The 16,515-nt window shown below is 39.2% G+C and overlaps 1 protein-coding gene across 1 annotated transcript in view; it reads left to right on the top strand.

The window, feature by feature from the left end:
* Window positions 1–2,627: 2,627 nt before the first annotated feature.
* Window positions 2,628–16,515, top strand: part of LOC124607541 (protein phosphatase 1L) — an 85,447-nt gene continuing 71,559 nt past the window's right edge. The window contains exon 1 of the mRNA XM_047139913.1: window positions 2,628–3,158. Within this exon, the coding sequence (XP_046995869.1) occupies window positions 2,691–3,158 (468 nt within the window). The 5' untranslated portion in view covers window positions 2,628–2,690. The remainder of the gene's footprint in view (window positions 3,159–16,515) is intronic.

Raw genomic sequence — 16,515 nt, 5'->3', positions numbered from 1 at the left:
TTTGACAGAGCAGTGAAAGACCTGAGTCGAAACAAGGCCCCGCGAGTAGAAAACATTCCATTAGAACTACTTATGGCCTTGGGAGAGCCAGTCATGACAAAACTCTACCATCTGGTGAGCAAGATGTATGAGACAGGCGAAATACCCTCAGACTTCAAGAAGAATATAATAATTCCAATCCCAAAGAAAGCAGGTGTTGACAAATGTGAAAATTACCGAACTATCAGTTTAATAAGTCACAGCTGCAAAATACTAACGTGAATTCTTTACAGACGAATGGAAAAACTGGTAGAAGCAGACCTTGGGGAAGATCAGTTTGGATTCCGTAGACATTTTGGAACACGTGTGGCAATACTAACCTTATGACTTATTTTAGAAGAAAGATTAAGAAAAGGCAAACCTACGTTTCTAGCATTTGTAGACTTAGAGAAAGCTTTTGACAACGTTAACTGGAATACTCTCTTTCAAGTTCTGAAGGTGGCAGGGGTAAAATACAGGGAGCGAAAGGCTATTTACAATTTGTACAGAAACCAGATGGCAGTTATAAGAGTCGAGGGGCATGAAAGGGAAGCAGTGGTTGGGAAAGGAGTGAGACAGGGTTGTAGCCTCTCCCCGATGTTATTCAATCTGTATATTGAGCAAGCAGTAAAGGAAATAAAAGAAAAATTCGGAGTAGGTATTAAAATTAATGGAGAAGAAGTAAAAAAATTGAGGGTCGCCGATGACATTGTAATTCTGTCAGAGACAGCAAAGGACTTGGAAAAGCAGTTAAACGGAATGGACAGTGTCTTGAAAGGAGGATATAAGATGAACATCAACAAAAGCAAAACGAGGATAATGGAATGTAGTAAAAAATTAAATCGGGTGATTCTGAGGGGATTAGATTAAGAAATGAGACACTTAAAGTAGTAAAGGAGTTTTGCTATTTGGGGAGCAAAATAACTGATGATGGTCGAAGTAGAGAGGATATAAAATGTAGACTGGCAATGGCTAAGAAATCGTTTCTGAAGAAGAGAAATTTGTTAACATCGAGTATAGATTTAAGTGTCAGGAAGTCGTTTCTGAAAGTATTTGTATGGAGTGTAGCCATGTTTGGAAGTGAAACCTGGACGATAACCAGTTTGGACAAGAAGAGAATAGAAGCTTTCGAAATGTGGTGCTACAGAAGAATGCTGAAGATAATGTGGGTAGATCACGTAATTAATGAGGAGCTATTGAATAGGATTGGGGAGAAGAGAAGTTTGTGGCAGAACTTGACTAGAAGAAGGAATCGGTTGGTAGGACATGTTTTGAGGCATCAAGGGATCACAAATTTAGCATTGGAGGGCAGCGTGGAGGGTAAAAATCGTAGAGGGAGACCAAGAGATGAATACACTAAGCAGATTCAGAAGGATGTAGGTTGCAGTGGGTACTGGGAGATGAAGAAGCTTGCACAGGATAGAGTAGGATGGAGAGCTGCATCAAACCAGTCTCAGGACTGAAGACCACAACAACAACAACTACAACACCTGAAACAACCTCCATCTCCAATGACATCACTGTCTATGAGACGTTAAACCTTATTCTTTCTTTTTTTTCTCCTTTCAGTGTAGCTAGCCAGCAATTGCTGGATGCTAAGGCATATCCATACAGGTTTAGCATTGTTATTTCATTAGACAAATGGTGTTCAGAAATACATATTGGATGTACATGTTTTATGGGCTGCAATTCGTCTAAACAAATAAGACACTTATTGATTTTATTTTTTAATCCTCTGATATTTTGGTGTGTGAAGTTCACATTGCTTTTTATCTTCACATATTATAGACTCCAAATTTACAGGTATAGTTTTTTTATGTTGATAGTCTGAAGTTTATAAGTTCACCCTATAAAAGTGTGAATAATTAAATACAAGCAAATACATATTCTGACAAATCATTTCTCTTAATTTTCAGTAGCTCTCATTAGGCTTCAATGTTACTCTGACGTTAAAGAGGTTTATTACATCTGTACCTGCAAATCGTTATGTGATATATACCAGAGGTTACTTTTCCTTAGATTACCTATCATTTATGCCCCACTAGGAGGTACTGATAAAACAAATCTTTATTTTCTATTAATTTCGATCGAAATGATCATCATCGAGCAATGTAAATTCGTTATGGCAGCTTATATTGCACCATTTTTACTGTGACCACAACAAAAAATAAAATTATACACGTTCATAATGCGTCACTGTAGTCAGTTATAAAATGCATGTATCCAAGTGAGCAATCTTAGTAAACTGTAGTGAGATATTTTACTATAGAAGTTACTTAAACAATTTTGTGTTGCTTGGCGATGATCGTTTCGATCACAACAGCTTATGAACATTTATTTTGTCTGCAATTCCTGAATGGTTATGATTTATCAGGTTCCATTCTGCTACTTCGATGCAGAAAGGGAATAACTGCATTTACGTCTAAAAATTTGTGAACCATATTTTTAACTGTTGGAATAAATTTACAGCAGATGTTCTTTCTTCAGATCTGTTTTTAGAGCTCATGTATCATACTTTTTCTGATGCATAGATACATACGATGGTTATGAACGAACACTGTATTCGACTTCGCAGGTACTTAGCTTTGAGCAGAGGTCTCTGATTTGCCGTGTGCGATATCGCCCTTCACAAGCATCACAGTGTTTTTGTTTGCACATCTGTGTTGTGAGATATGGAGGACGAGTTGGAGGATCGTGTGCTGTACCAAACATACATATCGCATATGAAACTGATATCGCGGTTTGCTGTTGGCGTTCCCTTGAACACAAATTCTATAAGCTGCATGTGGCGTTTCTTACGAATATATGTCTTGAAACCAGAAGTGTTGTTGTTTAGTGCAATTCTATTTTTAATCTTAATTTATGTACAAGCTCTTGATGTATGGAGTCGTTCTCTGCTCGGTAGGTTACAGTATACTGCTTTAGGTCGCTCAGCTGCACAAGTGCAGAAGTTACAGTATTTGGTCAGTGGACCAGTAACTGGAGGAGAAAAATTGAGCTGGGAACTGCGCGAAGGAAATATAGCGGCATATGCAGTTCAAGGTCGGAGGCCACGAATGGAAGACCGTTTTGTTGTGAATGAAGATATTAATAAGACTGGAGTGTCGCTGTACGCAGTATTCGATGGCCACGGAGGCGAGGTTACTATTCCTACAGTTTTCATTATAACTTGTGCTGTCAGTAATTGTAGTTGCACCAGTACCATTTGCTGATGGCACAAATTCTACTTAGGGATTTTGTAAGGGTACTTTGTACAAGTGAGCAGACCACAGCACCTTTGTTTGCAGTTTGAAGATGCTCGATCTAATCAATCTGTAATATTAAAATTGTGGGTTTCCTGTCCCAAACTTGAGTTTTGTTTACCGGCAGAGACTTGATACAGTTAACTGAAAGAGAGTTACATATCACAGTTTGCTGCCCTGTTTGAGAAATCAGTAGTAATAGTTATTTGTTACTGACAGTTTTACAAAGTAGTAAGTACTGTACGTGTCATAGTATATAAACAAGCAAACCTCCAACAGACATAATACGGTTACTACTAATAATATTTACCAGGAAAAACGCGTTTGTAGAGCATATCACTACTGACATTACAACAAACATTCCTTAGTAATCTTTTCTTCAGCTGTCTGCTGTTTGCGTGAAAGCATTTGAAACAAACAGAATGTTCAGTATCAGAAACATTCCAGGAGGAAAACATATAAATTAAGTACGGTATGCAAGTGTTTAATTTTTTTTTTTTTTTAATTCCGTTCTCCAGTAATTAGTTTCTAAAGATTCTGGTGTTAGGTAGACTATGTATTTTTATGTTTATTTCTGAGCATTTATTTTTCCTCTTCACTCTGTTTATTATGTGTGGTAATTTGTTGTTTATGATTCAACCAGCTGTTATGGGATCCTTTGAAGGTAATTCAGGATTGTCCTTGTTTCATGAACTTGTGATCCAATCTTGTATATGTGTATGTCTTTGTCAATAAAGCTAGGTCAGTGTGTGATTGTGTGCCCCTGTCCCTCCTTAAGTCTTTTTTGTTGTGATAGACTGATCTGTAGTTTAAGCCAAGGTCTGGGTTAGTTTTGCACATGAAAATTTGGCTGGGTGTTTGCAAATTCAATGAATGTGAATATAACATAAAGATTGTGGTAACAGTTTTTTCCAGGAATAGCCATATAAAGAGGAATATTCAGCATGAATTGTCGGCTTTGACCTGTGATATAGGTAACATGTGATACCGGTAAACACAACAATTAATATGGTGACTATAAAGTGATATCAGTGGTGATTTTTTTCAAACTGCTACAGATCAGTTTGTCACTGCAACCAGATTTTTTTTCTAAGTTTCACATTTGTCGGCTTTGCAAACTAACAAGCTATCTGCTACTTTCCAACATAAACTAGACTTTGGCCAAAGATACATATCAGTCTGTCACCACAACCAGGTTTCAAACTAATATGAACTTGGTTTTGCTTCGTCAACTCACAACCACATGGTTTTTTTTTAGGCTAGGCATTAGTGCGAGGTGTCCTGATGAACACTCACCATTCGACATGCATGCAAGGAAATCAGAACACGCTGAGTGTAAAGACACTTCAGCTATCAAGATATTAGCAGTAATTTTTCAGAGTGTTCGGAATAAAGTTCCTGAATTTACTGCCCTCCAGGAAGCGTGTGGCATGCAAATTATTCTCGGGACTGAGACCTGGCTGAACTGAGATAGGAAGTTCTGAAATATTTAGTGAGGGTTGGAACATGTATTGGAAAGACGGATTGGACACCGTGGGAGATGGTGTCTTCATTGCAGTTGACAAAAATATTGTGTCCACTGAGGCCGAAGTAGAGTGTGATTGTGAAGTTATCTGGACACGTTTAACAGGGCTAGGAGAAATAAAGTTAATTGTTGGGTGTTATTACCAGCCGCCAGGTTCCACTGTGACAGTTCTAGAATCATTCAAAGGGAGTCTACATTATGTATCGCAGAAGTACCCGGATCATGCTATATTAGTTGGAGGCGACTTCAACCTACCTAGTATAGACTGGGATGTCTACGGATTCATTACAGGTGGTACAGACAAGCCGTCATGTGAATTACTTTTGAACACATTATCCAAAAACTGTCTAACAGCCAACGCGTAATGGAAATATTTTAGATCTGGTAGCCACAAACAGACCAGACATCATCGAGGGAGTCAGTGTTGAGACAGGGATTAGTGATCATGATGTTGTCATTACGACTATGGTTACGAAAGTTAAAAAGTCTGTCAAGAAGGCTAGGAGAGTAGTCTTACTAGAAAGAGCAGATAAGCAGTTGTTAGCATCCCACTTAGTAAATGAATCGACTTCATTTACTTCAGGTATGATGGATGTGAAAGGATTATGGGCAAATTTTAAACACATTGTAAATCACGCATTGGACAAGTATGTGCCAAATAAGTGGGTTATGGACGGAAAAGACCCACCGTGGTTTAACAGCGCAATTCGAAGAATGCTCAGGAAGCAAAGACAGTTGCACTCGCTGTACAAGAAAGATCAGGAGAATGAGGACAGGCAAAAGTTAGTAGAGATTCGTGCTGCTGTAAAAAGAGCGATGCACGAAGCATACAACCACTAGCACCGTCATACCTTAGCAAAAGATCATGCTGAAAACCCAAGGAAATTCTGGTCTTACATAAAATCGGTAAGCGGGTCGAAGGCTTCCATCCAGTCACTCACTGATCAGTCTGGCCTGGCAGTGGAAGACAGCAAAACAAAAGCTGAAATTTTAAATTTAGCATTTGAGAAATCTTTCACACAGGATGATCATACAAACATACTGCCGTTTGAGTCTCGTACAGATTCCCGTATGGAGGACATAGTGATAGACATCCCTGGGGTTGTGAAGCAGCTGAATGGGTTGAAAATAAATCGCCAGGTCCTGATGGGATTCCAATTCGATTTTACAGAGAGTACTCTACTGCATTGGCTCCTTACTTAGCTTGCATTTATCGCGAATCTCTTGCCCAATGTAAAGTCCTGAGCGACTGGAAAAAAGCGCAGGTGACGCCTGTATATAAGAAGGGTAGAAGGATGGATCCTCAAAATTACAGACCAATATCCTTTGTTGCACGATTCTCAAACATATTCTCAGTTCGAATATAATGAATTTCCTGGAGACAGCGAAGTTGCCGTCCATGCATCAGCACAGCTTTAGAAAGCACCGCTTCTGCGAAATGCAACTCGTCCTTTTTTCACGTGATACCTTGTGAACCATGGATGAAGGGGATCAGGCGGATGCCATATTCCTTGACTTCCGGAAACCGTTTGACTCGGTGCCCCACTGCAGACTCCTAACTAAGGTACGAGCGTATGGGATTGGTTCACAAATATGTGAGTGGCTCGAAGACTTCTTAAGTAATAGAACCCAGTACGTTGTCCTCGATGGTGAGTGTTCATCGGAGGTGATGGTATCATCTGGAGTGCCCCAGGGAAGTGTGGTGGGTCCGCTGTTGTTTTCTGTCTACATAAATGATCTTTTGGATAGGATGGATAGCAATGTGCGGCTGTTTGCTGATGATGCTGTGGTGTACGGGAAGGTGTCGTCGTTGAGTGACTGTAGGAGGATACAAGATGACTTGGACAGGATTTGTGATTGGTGTAAAGAATGGCTGCTAACTCTAAATATAGATAAATGTAAATTAATGCAGATGTATAGGAAAAAGAATCCCGTAATGTTTGAATACTCCATTAGTAGTGTAGCGCTTGACACAGTCACGTTGATTAAGTATTTGGGCGTAGCATTGCAGAGCGATATGAAGTGGGACAAGCATGTAATGGCAGTTGTGGGGAAGGCGAATAGTCATCTTCGGTTAATTGGTAGAATTTTGGGAAGATATGGTTCATCTGTAAAGTAGACCACTTGTTGTTGTTGTCTTCAATCCTGAAACTGGTTTGATGCAGCTCTCCATGCTACTCTATCCTGTGCAAGCTTCTTCATCTACCAGTACTTACTGCAACCTACATCCTTCTGAATTTGCTTAGTGTATTCATCTCTTGGTCTCCCTCTACGATTTTTACCCTCCACGCTGCCCTCCAATGCTAAACTTGTGATCCCTTGATGCCTCAGAACATGTCCTACCAACCGGTCCCTTCTTCTTGTCAAGTTGTGCCACCAACTCCTCTTCTCCCCAATTCTGTTCAATACCTCCTCATTAGTTATGTGATCTACCCATCTAATCTTCAGCATTCTTCTGTAGCACCACATTTCCAAAGCTTCTATTCTCTTCTTGTCCAAACTATTTATCGTCCAAGTTTCACTTCCATACATGGCTACACTCCATACAAATACTTTCAGAAACGACTTCTTGACACTTAAATCTATACTCGATGTTAACAAATTTTTCTTCTTCATAAACACTTTCCTTGCCATTGCCATTCTACATTTTATATCCTCTCTACTTCGACCATCATCAATTATTTTGCTCCTCAAATAACAAAACCCATTTTCTACTTTCAGTGTCTCATTTCCTAATCTAATTCCCTCAGCATCACCCGACTTAATTCGACTACATTCCATTATCTTAGTTTTGCTTTTGTTGATGTTCATCTTGTATCCTTGTTTCAAGACACTGTCCATTTCGTTCAACTGCTCTACCAAGTCCTTTGCTGTCTCCGACAGAATTACAATGTCATCGGCTTTGCTCAATATACAGATTGAATAACATCGGGGAGAGGCTACAACCCTGTCTCACTCCCTTCCCAGCCACTGCTTCCCTTTCATGCCCCTCGACTCTTATAACTGCCATCTGGTTTCTGTACAAATTGTAAATAGCCTTTCGCTCCCTGTATTTGACCCCTGCCACCTTTAGAATTTGAAAAAGAGTTTTCCAGTCAACATTGTCAAAAGCTTTCTCTAAGTCTACAAATGCTAGAAATGTAGGTTTGCCTTTCCTTACTCTTTCTTCTAAGATAAGTCATAAGGTCAGTATTGCCTCACGTGTTCCAACATTTCTATGGAGTCCAAACTGATGTTCCCCGCAGTCGGCTTCTACCAGTTTTTCCATTTGTCTGTAAAGAATTCGTGTTAGTATTTTGCAGCTGTGACTTATTAAACTGATAGTTCGGTAATTTTCACATCTGTCAACACCTGCTTTCTTTGGGATTGGAATTATTATATTCTTCTTGAAGTCTGAGGGTATTTTGACTGTCTCATTCATCTTGCTTACCAGATGGTAGAGTTTTGTCAGGACTGGCTTTCCCAAGGCCGTCAGTAGTTCTAATGGAATGTTGTCTGCTCCCGGGGCCTTGTTTCGGCTCAGGTCTTTCAGTGCACTGTCAAACTCTTCACGCAATATCGTATCTCCCATTTCATCTTCATCTACATCCTCTTCCATTTCCATAATATTGTCCTCAATTACATCACCCTTGTATAGACCCTCTGTATACTGCTTCCACCTTTCTGCTTTCCCTTCTTTGCTTAGAACTGGGTTTCCATCTGAGCTCTTGATATTGATACAAGTGCCTCTCTTTACTCCAAAGGTCTCTTTAATTTTCCTGTAGGCAGTATCTATCTTACCCCTAGTGAGATAAGCCTCTACATCCTTACATTGGTCCCCTAGCCATCCCTGCTTAGCCATTTTGCACTTCCTGTCGATCTCGTTTTTGAGACGTTTGTATTCCTTTTTGCCTGCTTCATTTACTGCATATTTGTATTTTCTCATTTCGTCAATTAAATTCATTATCTCTTCTGTTACCCAAGGATTTTTACCTACTTGATCCTCTGCTGCCTTCACTACTTCATCCTTCAAAGCTACCCATTCTTCTTCTACTGTATTTCTTTCCCCCATTCCTGTCAATTGTTCCCTTATGCTCTCCCTGAAACTCTGTACAACCTCTGGTTTAGTCAGTTTATCCAGGTCCCATCTCCTTAAATTCCCACCTTTTTGCAGTTTCTTCAGTTTTAATTTACAGTTCATAACCAATAGATTGTGGTCAGAGTCCACATCTGGCCCTGGAAATGTCTGACAATTTAAAACCTGGTTCCTAAATCTCTGTCTTACCATTATATAATCTATCTGTTACCTTCTAGTATCTCCAGGATTCTTCCATGTATACAACCTTCTCTTATGATTCTTGAACCAAGTGTTAGCTATGATTAAGTTATCCTCTGTGCAAAATTCTACCAGATGGCTTCCTCTTTCATTTCTCTCCCCCAATCCATATTCACCCACTATGTTTCTTTCTCTCCCTTTTCCTACTCTTGAATTCCAGTCACCCATGACTACTAAATTTTTCGTCTCCCTTCACTACCTGAATAATTTCTTTTATCTCATCATACATTTCATCAATTTCTTCATCATCTGCAGAGCTAGTTGGCATATAAACTTGTACTACTGTAGTAGGCATGGGCTTCGTGTCTGTCTTGGCCACGATAATGTGTTCACTATGCTGTTGGAAATAGCTTACCCGCAGTCCTATTTTTTAATTCATTATTAAACCTACTCGTGCATTACCCCTATTTGATTTTGTATTTATAACCATGTATTCACCTGACCAAAAGTCTTGTTCCTCCTGGCACCGAACTTCACTAATTCCCACTATATCTAACTTTAACCTATCCATTTCCCTTTTTAAATTTTCTAACCTACCTGCCTGATTAAGGGATCTGACATTCTACGCTCCAATCCGTAGAACGCCAGTTTTCTTTCTCCTGATAACGGCATCCTCTTGAGTAGTCCCCGCCCGGAGATCCAAATGGGGGGACTATTTTACCTCCGGAATATTTTACCCAAGAGGACACCATCATCATTTATCTGTACAGTAAAGCTGCATGCCCTCGGGAAAAATTACGGCTGTAGTTTCCCCTTGCTTTCAGCTGTTCGCAGTACCAGCACAGCAAGGCCGTTTTGGTTAGTGTTGCAAGGCCAGATCAGTCAATCATCCAGACTGTTGCCCCTGCAACTACTGAAAAGGCTGCTGCACCTCTTCAGGAACCACACGTTTGTCTGGCCTCTCAACAGATACCCCTCCGTTGTGGTTGCACCTACGGTACGGCCATCTGTATCGCTGAGGCACGCATGCCTCCCCACCAACGGCAAGGTCCATGGTTCCACTTATAAAACACTAATACGACCTATTCTTGAGTACTGCTCGAGCGTTTGGGATCCTTATCAGGTTGGATTGAGGGAGGCATAGAAGCAATTCAGAGGTGGGCTGCTAGATTTGTTACTGGTAGGTTTGATCATCACGTGAGTGTTACGGAAATGCTTCAGGAACTCGGGTGGGAGTCTCTGGAGTAAAGGAGGCATTCTTTTCATGAATCACTACTGAGGAAATTTAGAGAACCAGCATTTGAGGCTGACTGCAGTACAATTTTACTGCCGCCAACTTATATTTCGCGGAAAGACCAAAAAGATAAGATAAGAGAGATTAGGGCTCGTACAGAGGCATATAGGCAGTCATTTTTCCCTCGTTCTGTTTGGGAGTGGAACAGGGAGAGAAGATGCTAGTTGTGGTACAAGGTACCCTCCGCCACGCACTGTATGGTGGATTGCGGAGTATGTATGTAGCTGTAGAAACTGACACTTTCCTAATGTAGAACTCGGCCTAATCTACAGATCAATTTGTCACCATAACCAGGTTGTTCTGCTTTCATGTTTGTTGACCTTGCCAACTAACAACAAGACTGTGAACATACGCATCAAAAGGTGATGTTACAGCAACCATTAACATTACCTCAGTGGCTGAAGTTAGCGAGTCCTAAAAAATATTCCTCTCGACCTGTATAAATGATGTCTACTTTCGCACCATACTTAACACACTTTTCATTATGATAGCTAAATTTGTAATTTATATTCAGAAAAGCTGTATCAGGTGATAGACGAGTCTCCAAGTATTTTGGTGTATTTTTTGTGCGTACCTGTAGAAAAGATATAGCTACAATCAGAAGTTAGGTTTGAACACCACTATGCTTTACTTGGCATCATCTATTGAGCAGACTTACCTAGTCAGTTATTTATATATTTGATTTATTTATTCATTCATCTAGGGATCATCTTAAAATGATAAGAGATTTGTCATCATAAAACAACAAAAATAACTAGCACAGATATTTATATATGCACAGAATATATAAGTGTAAAATTATGTAGGTAGGATACGTGGCTGGCCATGGCCTTGATGAAAGAGCCATCCCGCCATTTGCCAAGTAGGAAAATCTATATCAGATGGGCCAGAAAGAGTAACTCCATCCTCCTGAATATGAGGTCAGTCTCTTAACAACAGCTATACCTCATTCTGTTGGCTTCTTTTATGCATGCACATTTTGCTCAAGGTAACTTATATTCTACTCTTCATTGGTACAAATCCCGGGGAATTTGTGAATTTATTAATTGGGTATTTCTCTGGTATTGCAGAGAAGTTGCAGCAAAATCTTCATTATATACATTTAGCAATCATGGTGACTTACACAAGAACTACAATGATGTTTCCCACAAAGGAGCTTGAAGTCAGGAAGACAATACAGACATTAAATCATAGAAAATCAGGAGGCATAGATTATGTTTCAGTCACTGTTCTGGACTTACTCATACTTCCATGGTAGATTATGCACTTTCTAATAATGTAGGACCTACTGACTCTGTCAGAAATAAAACAGATGTGATGGTAATTGGCGTGTAGTTTCCATGTTAGTTTTTGTTTCACCTTAATGTAGAGAAACTACTTTACTTTGGGAGTACAATTAGGAAATAAAGTTTTTGTAAACATTATAAGAACAGCTATCTCAATGCAAAAAATGTTTTGAAAGTTGAAAATTAAAAGTCTTGAGTGCTTAAAAACATTTATTACAGGGATGAACAGTTTCAGTCCAATCTTAGACTACCTTCAGGCCAATCTCCAGTGGTAGTGAACAGAAGTGGTGCACGGAGCAGGTATTGCTTGTTGAGAGCAGTTGACATTCATCTCTCAACAGGTGATACCACCACCACCACCTCCCACTGCCATTGGAGAAAGGTCAGAAGACGGTCTAAAAATACACTCAAATGGGTCACCATTGTAATAAATGTTTTTATGTGATCAAGACTGTTTTAATTTGAACTTGGAAAAATTGACGAATTATCACTTTTTTCTGCAGTTGAATTTATCATATCAGTCAGTGGCCTTTCCTGCGTGTGACTAAATAAAGTCTCTTGAAGTAGTCCATGTTGTCACTTTCTCATTTAGCCTACAAGTCCCTGTATTTGCAATATGTGTACGTGTGATATTAGTACAACAGAAAAGAACAAAGTTGTAATGGATGTATCAGTAGCCTGAATTCATTATGACACTGAGATGTCAGTGTTAGCTGTGGAGGGTCTTACATATAATAGCTTTTACTGACTGTTTGAATGAAATGCATTAAAGTAATGGACGTTATATTCAACGAGTAAATATGAGGTCTGCCAGTGATAGAAATCTGGTACCTCTTATACTGCTACTGACAGGACTTTCTCAGTTGGATGTTACATGTCAAGTAATTACAAATTATCATGAAGAAACTAAGACAACATGTTCAGTTATTGTAACTAGCTTTTTTCTTTGTTGTGATCCCTCAAGGATGGTTCCAGATACACAAATGCGTATCAGAGAACTTTCCTGGGGGGGGGAGGGGGATATCTGCCATCCCTACCTCCCTAATGCTGCAGTGGATGGCAGGGCTGCAGGCAGACAGATAGTCTGGTCACAGACTTGTGCCACAGACTTCTTAGTCTTCTATTCTAATTAGTTTAAGGACCAAATTCAAATGGAGGCATTTGTTATATAAGTGAATCAAATGAGAAAGATGTTTTGAAAGCGCATGCTGTGTAGAGCAATTGTAGTATAATTGTAGTGGACTCGCAGTATTTTGTTCCACTTTAAAGTAATGGTTCATGTAATGTGAATTGGTTTTCCTTCTGTAAGCAGGACAGTTTTTATGTTCACAGTTATGTTAAGACTGGAAAACTAATTTCATGTTACTTTGAAAAGTTTTTCTAAGGCGTTTGAGAAGTGTTACTAAATTCAGTGATAATACCATATGTAGTACAAGAAAATAATAAACTGCTTTTTGTATACTTCTGCACTATGTATTGACTTACGTAGGTGTTGCTCACAATTGCTGAACCAGGCATTCTGTCCAATTTCATCTTGTACTTCCTTCAGTTTCTCTGTTTGATTATTGTTTGATCTTTTTATGTGAGGAGATGGAGTCTTCATAGATTGCCTTAAGTATAAATCATTCAGCTCTTGCTTTTTGTAGCATCTCACATGCTGATATTGCTTGAAGCATTTCAATACATGAAATTCTATTCTTCTGATGCTTTTTTGTCATCTGAACTACTAGAAACTCTGTAGTTTACTTTCTCATTTGGGAATGACTTGCCAACGAGACTGGGTGTCGAGTATACACCCATAAATATGAAATGTCTTATTTACCAGGTGTGGATGTACAGGGCACTTGTTTTGCGGAACCACAGAACTATTACAAATTTTGTGCAGTAACTAAAATAGTGCATCAAAACTGTATTCCACATACCTCAGTGAATTTCTGTAAGCATTGTAACCCATTCATTGTATTGCAGGCAGTGGCAAAAATACTGGTCCTATATTCTGGGATAAATGGACTTAAAGTTAACACCCAGCCACTCCTGCATAGTTTTTTTAATGGTTCCATAAATCAGCGACTTCTAATGATGCAGTTAAACACACTTCACCAACCGAGAACCATCCTGTGTCTCATATCAACGGGAGGCAAATTAAGGAAATGTTAGGGAGATTTGTGTAATACCCAGAGTTTTCTTTGGTTCTCACCTCTACTACACAGGGGCTGTAGTATTGACAGTTATTTGGATTTCTGCCTAGTCCAAGTATCATTGCGGAGAACATGCCAGAGATAGTTGGGCTCCATATGAATGAATGCCGCAGCTCGCCCCCACATGAGGCGCAGTGGCTGTGGCAGTCACATGAGATGATGCTGCCCTCTTAATTCCACAGCCTGGCTGTTGTTAGCTAGTGTCTCACTAGTATCTGAAGCTTTAAGTTACATCCATTGAACAGTGAAATTTTGACCTTGCCTAAGTTATGTTTGTGATCTGGATTGCTCCCTTACTTGTTGTCTACAATTAAGATGACTGCTATGCTCTGAACTTATTTTGGTTATTCATTCACTTCCTGAGGTCTGCTGCCATTTAGCTCCAGAACACTTATTTCGTTCTACTGATCTCTATGTTTCCACCATTCTGAATTGTCATAAATTTTGATCTGCCTATGCAGAGTGGGATAGAAAAGGGCCACATAGACATACCACTGAAAGGCCAAGCAGTGATAGTTCGTACTGTTTGCGAAGCAGACAAAATCATTGATGAGGATAGTAGTTGAGGTACCTTCGCTATCACTGGTGCATGACTCACAGCATTTTGCGTAACACACCCGTTTTAGGCAGTTCATGGTCATTTTTGCTTGAACACTAACCAATTAACTGCAAATTAGCCTCACTGACATTGTTTTAATTTCAGTACCTGCTACATTATAACTATTGCAAGTTCCCTTTAAGACCAGAAATTACAGTGCTCAAGAAAGTGATTTGTGTAAATAAGGAGAGAGAAACTTCTCTTTCTGAATTACCCAAGCATTTTGTGTTACAATATACTTGTTTAGCCATTTTTACAGCTTAAAGGCATAATCTAAATGGAAAAAAATACTGTAAAGTAGTTAATATTTCTCAATTTTATCAGAAATTTTGGTTCGTTACTTAGTTAACCACACAAGGCCCCTAAAGATGGAGAAAGCGCATATTACAAAATATTCACATTATGTGACAAATCTTCTGTACATTAGTTTGTTTGCTAAAAAACTGCCAATGTAGTAGGATCATCTTGCCACCAATAAATCATTTAGGGTACTTTATTAGTAGTTAAACATTTTATGACTGCTGGCAAGTGGTTAAAAAGGTGGAATCTTGGATAAAATATATATATTTCTGGATGAGTAAATGATTTTAAGTTATTACGTAGGTTGTTGTTATTCGTAGTATTGATTCCGTGAACAGTTTTCTTATAAAATGAGGACATTATTAATAAACATAATATTTTTCATTCATATCAAGAGCACTGTAAACATATGTCCATTTCTTATTTTTGAACAGTATCCTAAAATATTAATCATTTGCCTTATTAACTGTTGTCTTCACCTCAGTGGGATTTGATTTTCTATCACTGTCAATACTAATACAGACATAAGGCTAGAGCCCTTTGAATATTGGTTTTGTAACTAATTAGACCTGCCTATTTCTTGGTTTTATAATTAATTAGACCTGTCTGTAAAGATAATATCAACATCAGTTTTTGAGCAGTTGCTTATCCTAGTGCGTAAGTTAACAATATGAATTATGGGAAGAGGGAGACTGCGAAAGGAGCTCTTTTGTAGCTGGTTACTGTGTGATCTTTGAAGGGCTCTCCACTTTTTTTTACCAACACCTCCAATCAATTGCCCCTGGTTAAGATTCCCATATCAAGTACACAAACCACTTCCTTCATCACCTCTCAACTGTTCCTACCATATTACCTCCCAGATCCCTACTCATCACTGTGGAACCCCCTCCTTTTACATCATCCTCCCCCGTGTCTTTGCTGTTGCCGCTTTTGAATCATACCTCATAATGTCTTACAGACTCCAAACCCACCAGCTCATTCATTATGCACCTGACAAAGTATATCCTTCAACTATAACTATGCTCTTGCAAGGGGGAGGCAGGCAAATCAGTGACACAGCTGTGGGAACCTGTATGGCGTCCCAATGTGCTAACATTTTTTTGAACATCAATCTTGTGGCTGGTTTGATATAGCCTGCCATGAACTCCTCTCCTGTGCCAATCTCTTCAGACAGAGTAGCATTTGCCTTCTACACTTTCAGTTGTTTGTCGGATGTATTCCAATCTCTGTATTCTGCTGCAGTTTCTTCTTTCTACAGCTCCCCATAATAACATGGACATTTTTCTCTGGTATATTGTTATGTAGCACCACTTCTCAAATGGTTAGATTCTTTTCTTTTCTGGTTTTCTCACAGTACTTGATTTACAGCCACACAATGTTGTGCTCCAAATGTACATTCTCAGAAATTTCTTCCTCAAATAAACGTCTATGTTCGATGATAGTAGACTTCTTTTGGCCAGGAATGCCTTCTTTCTTTGTGCTAGTTTACTTTTGCCCTCCTTGCTTCGTCCATCACAGTTTATTTTGCTTTCAAAGCAGCAGAATTCCTCAATTTGGTGTACTTCTTGACCCCCAATTCCAATGGATTAAGTGTCTCACTGTTCTCATTTCTGCAACTTCTCATTGGTTTCATCTTTCAATTTACTCTCAATCCATATTCTGTACTCATTAGTCTGCTCATTCCATTCAACACGTCTATAATTTTTCTTCACTTTCAATGAGGATAGCAGTGTCAGCAACAACTGTTTATTCCTAAGGCCAAACTGAGTGTCATCTGACAAATCCATGATTTTCTTTTC

The sequence above is a fragment of the Schistocerca americana genome, chromosome 1 (assembly GCF_021461395.2).
Source record: "Schistocerca americana isolate TAMUIC-IGC-003095 chromosome 1, iqSchAmer2.1, whole genome shotgun sequence".
Taxonomy (NCBI): domain Eukaryota; kingdom Metazoa; phylum Arthropoda; class Insecta; order Orthoptera; family Acrididae; genus Schistocerca; species Schistocerca americana.
Note: the sequence above shows the minus strand (reverse complement) of the source record. Positions and strands in the feature narration are given on the sequence as shown.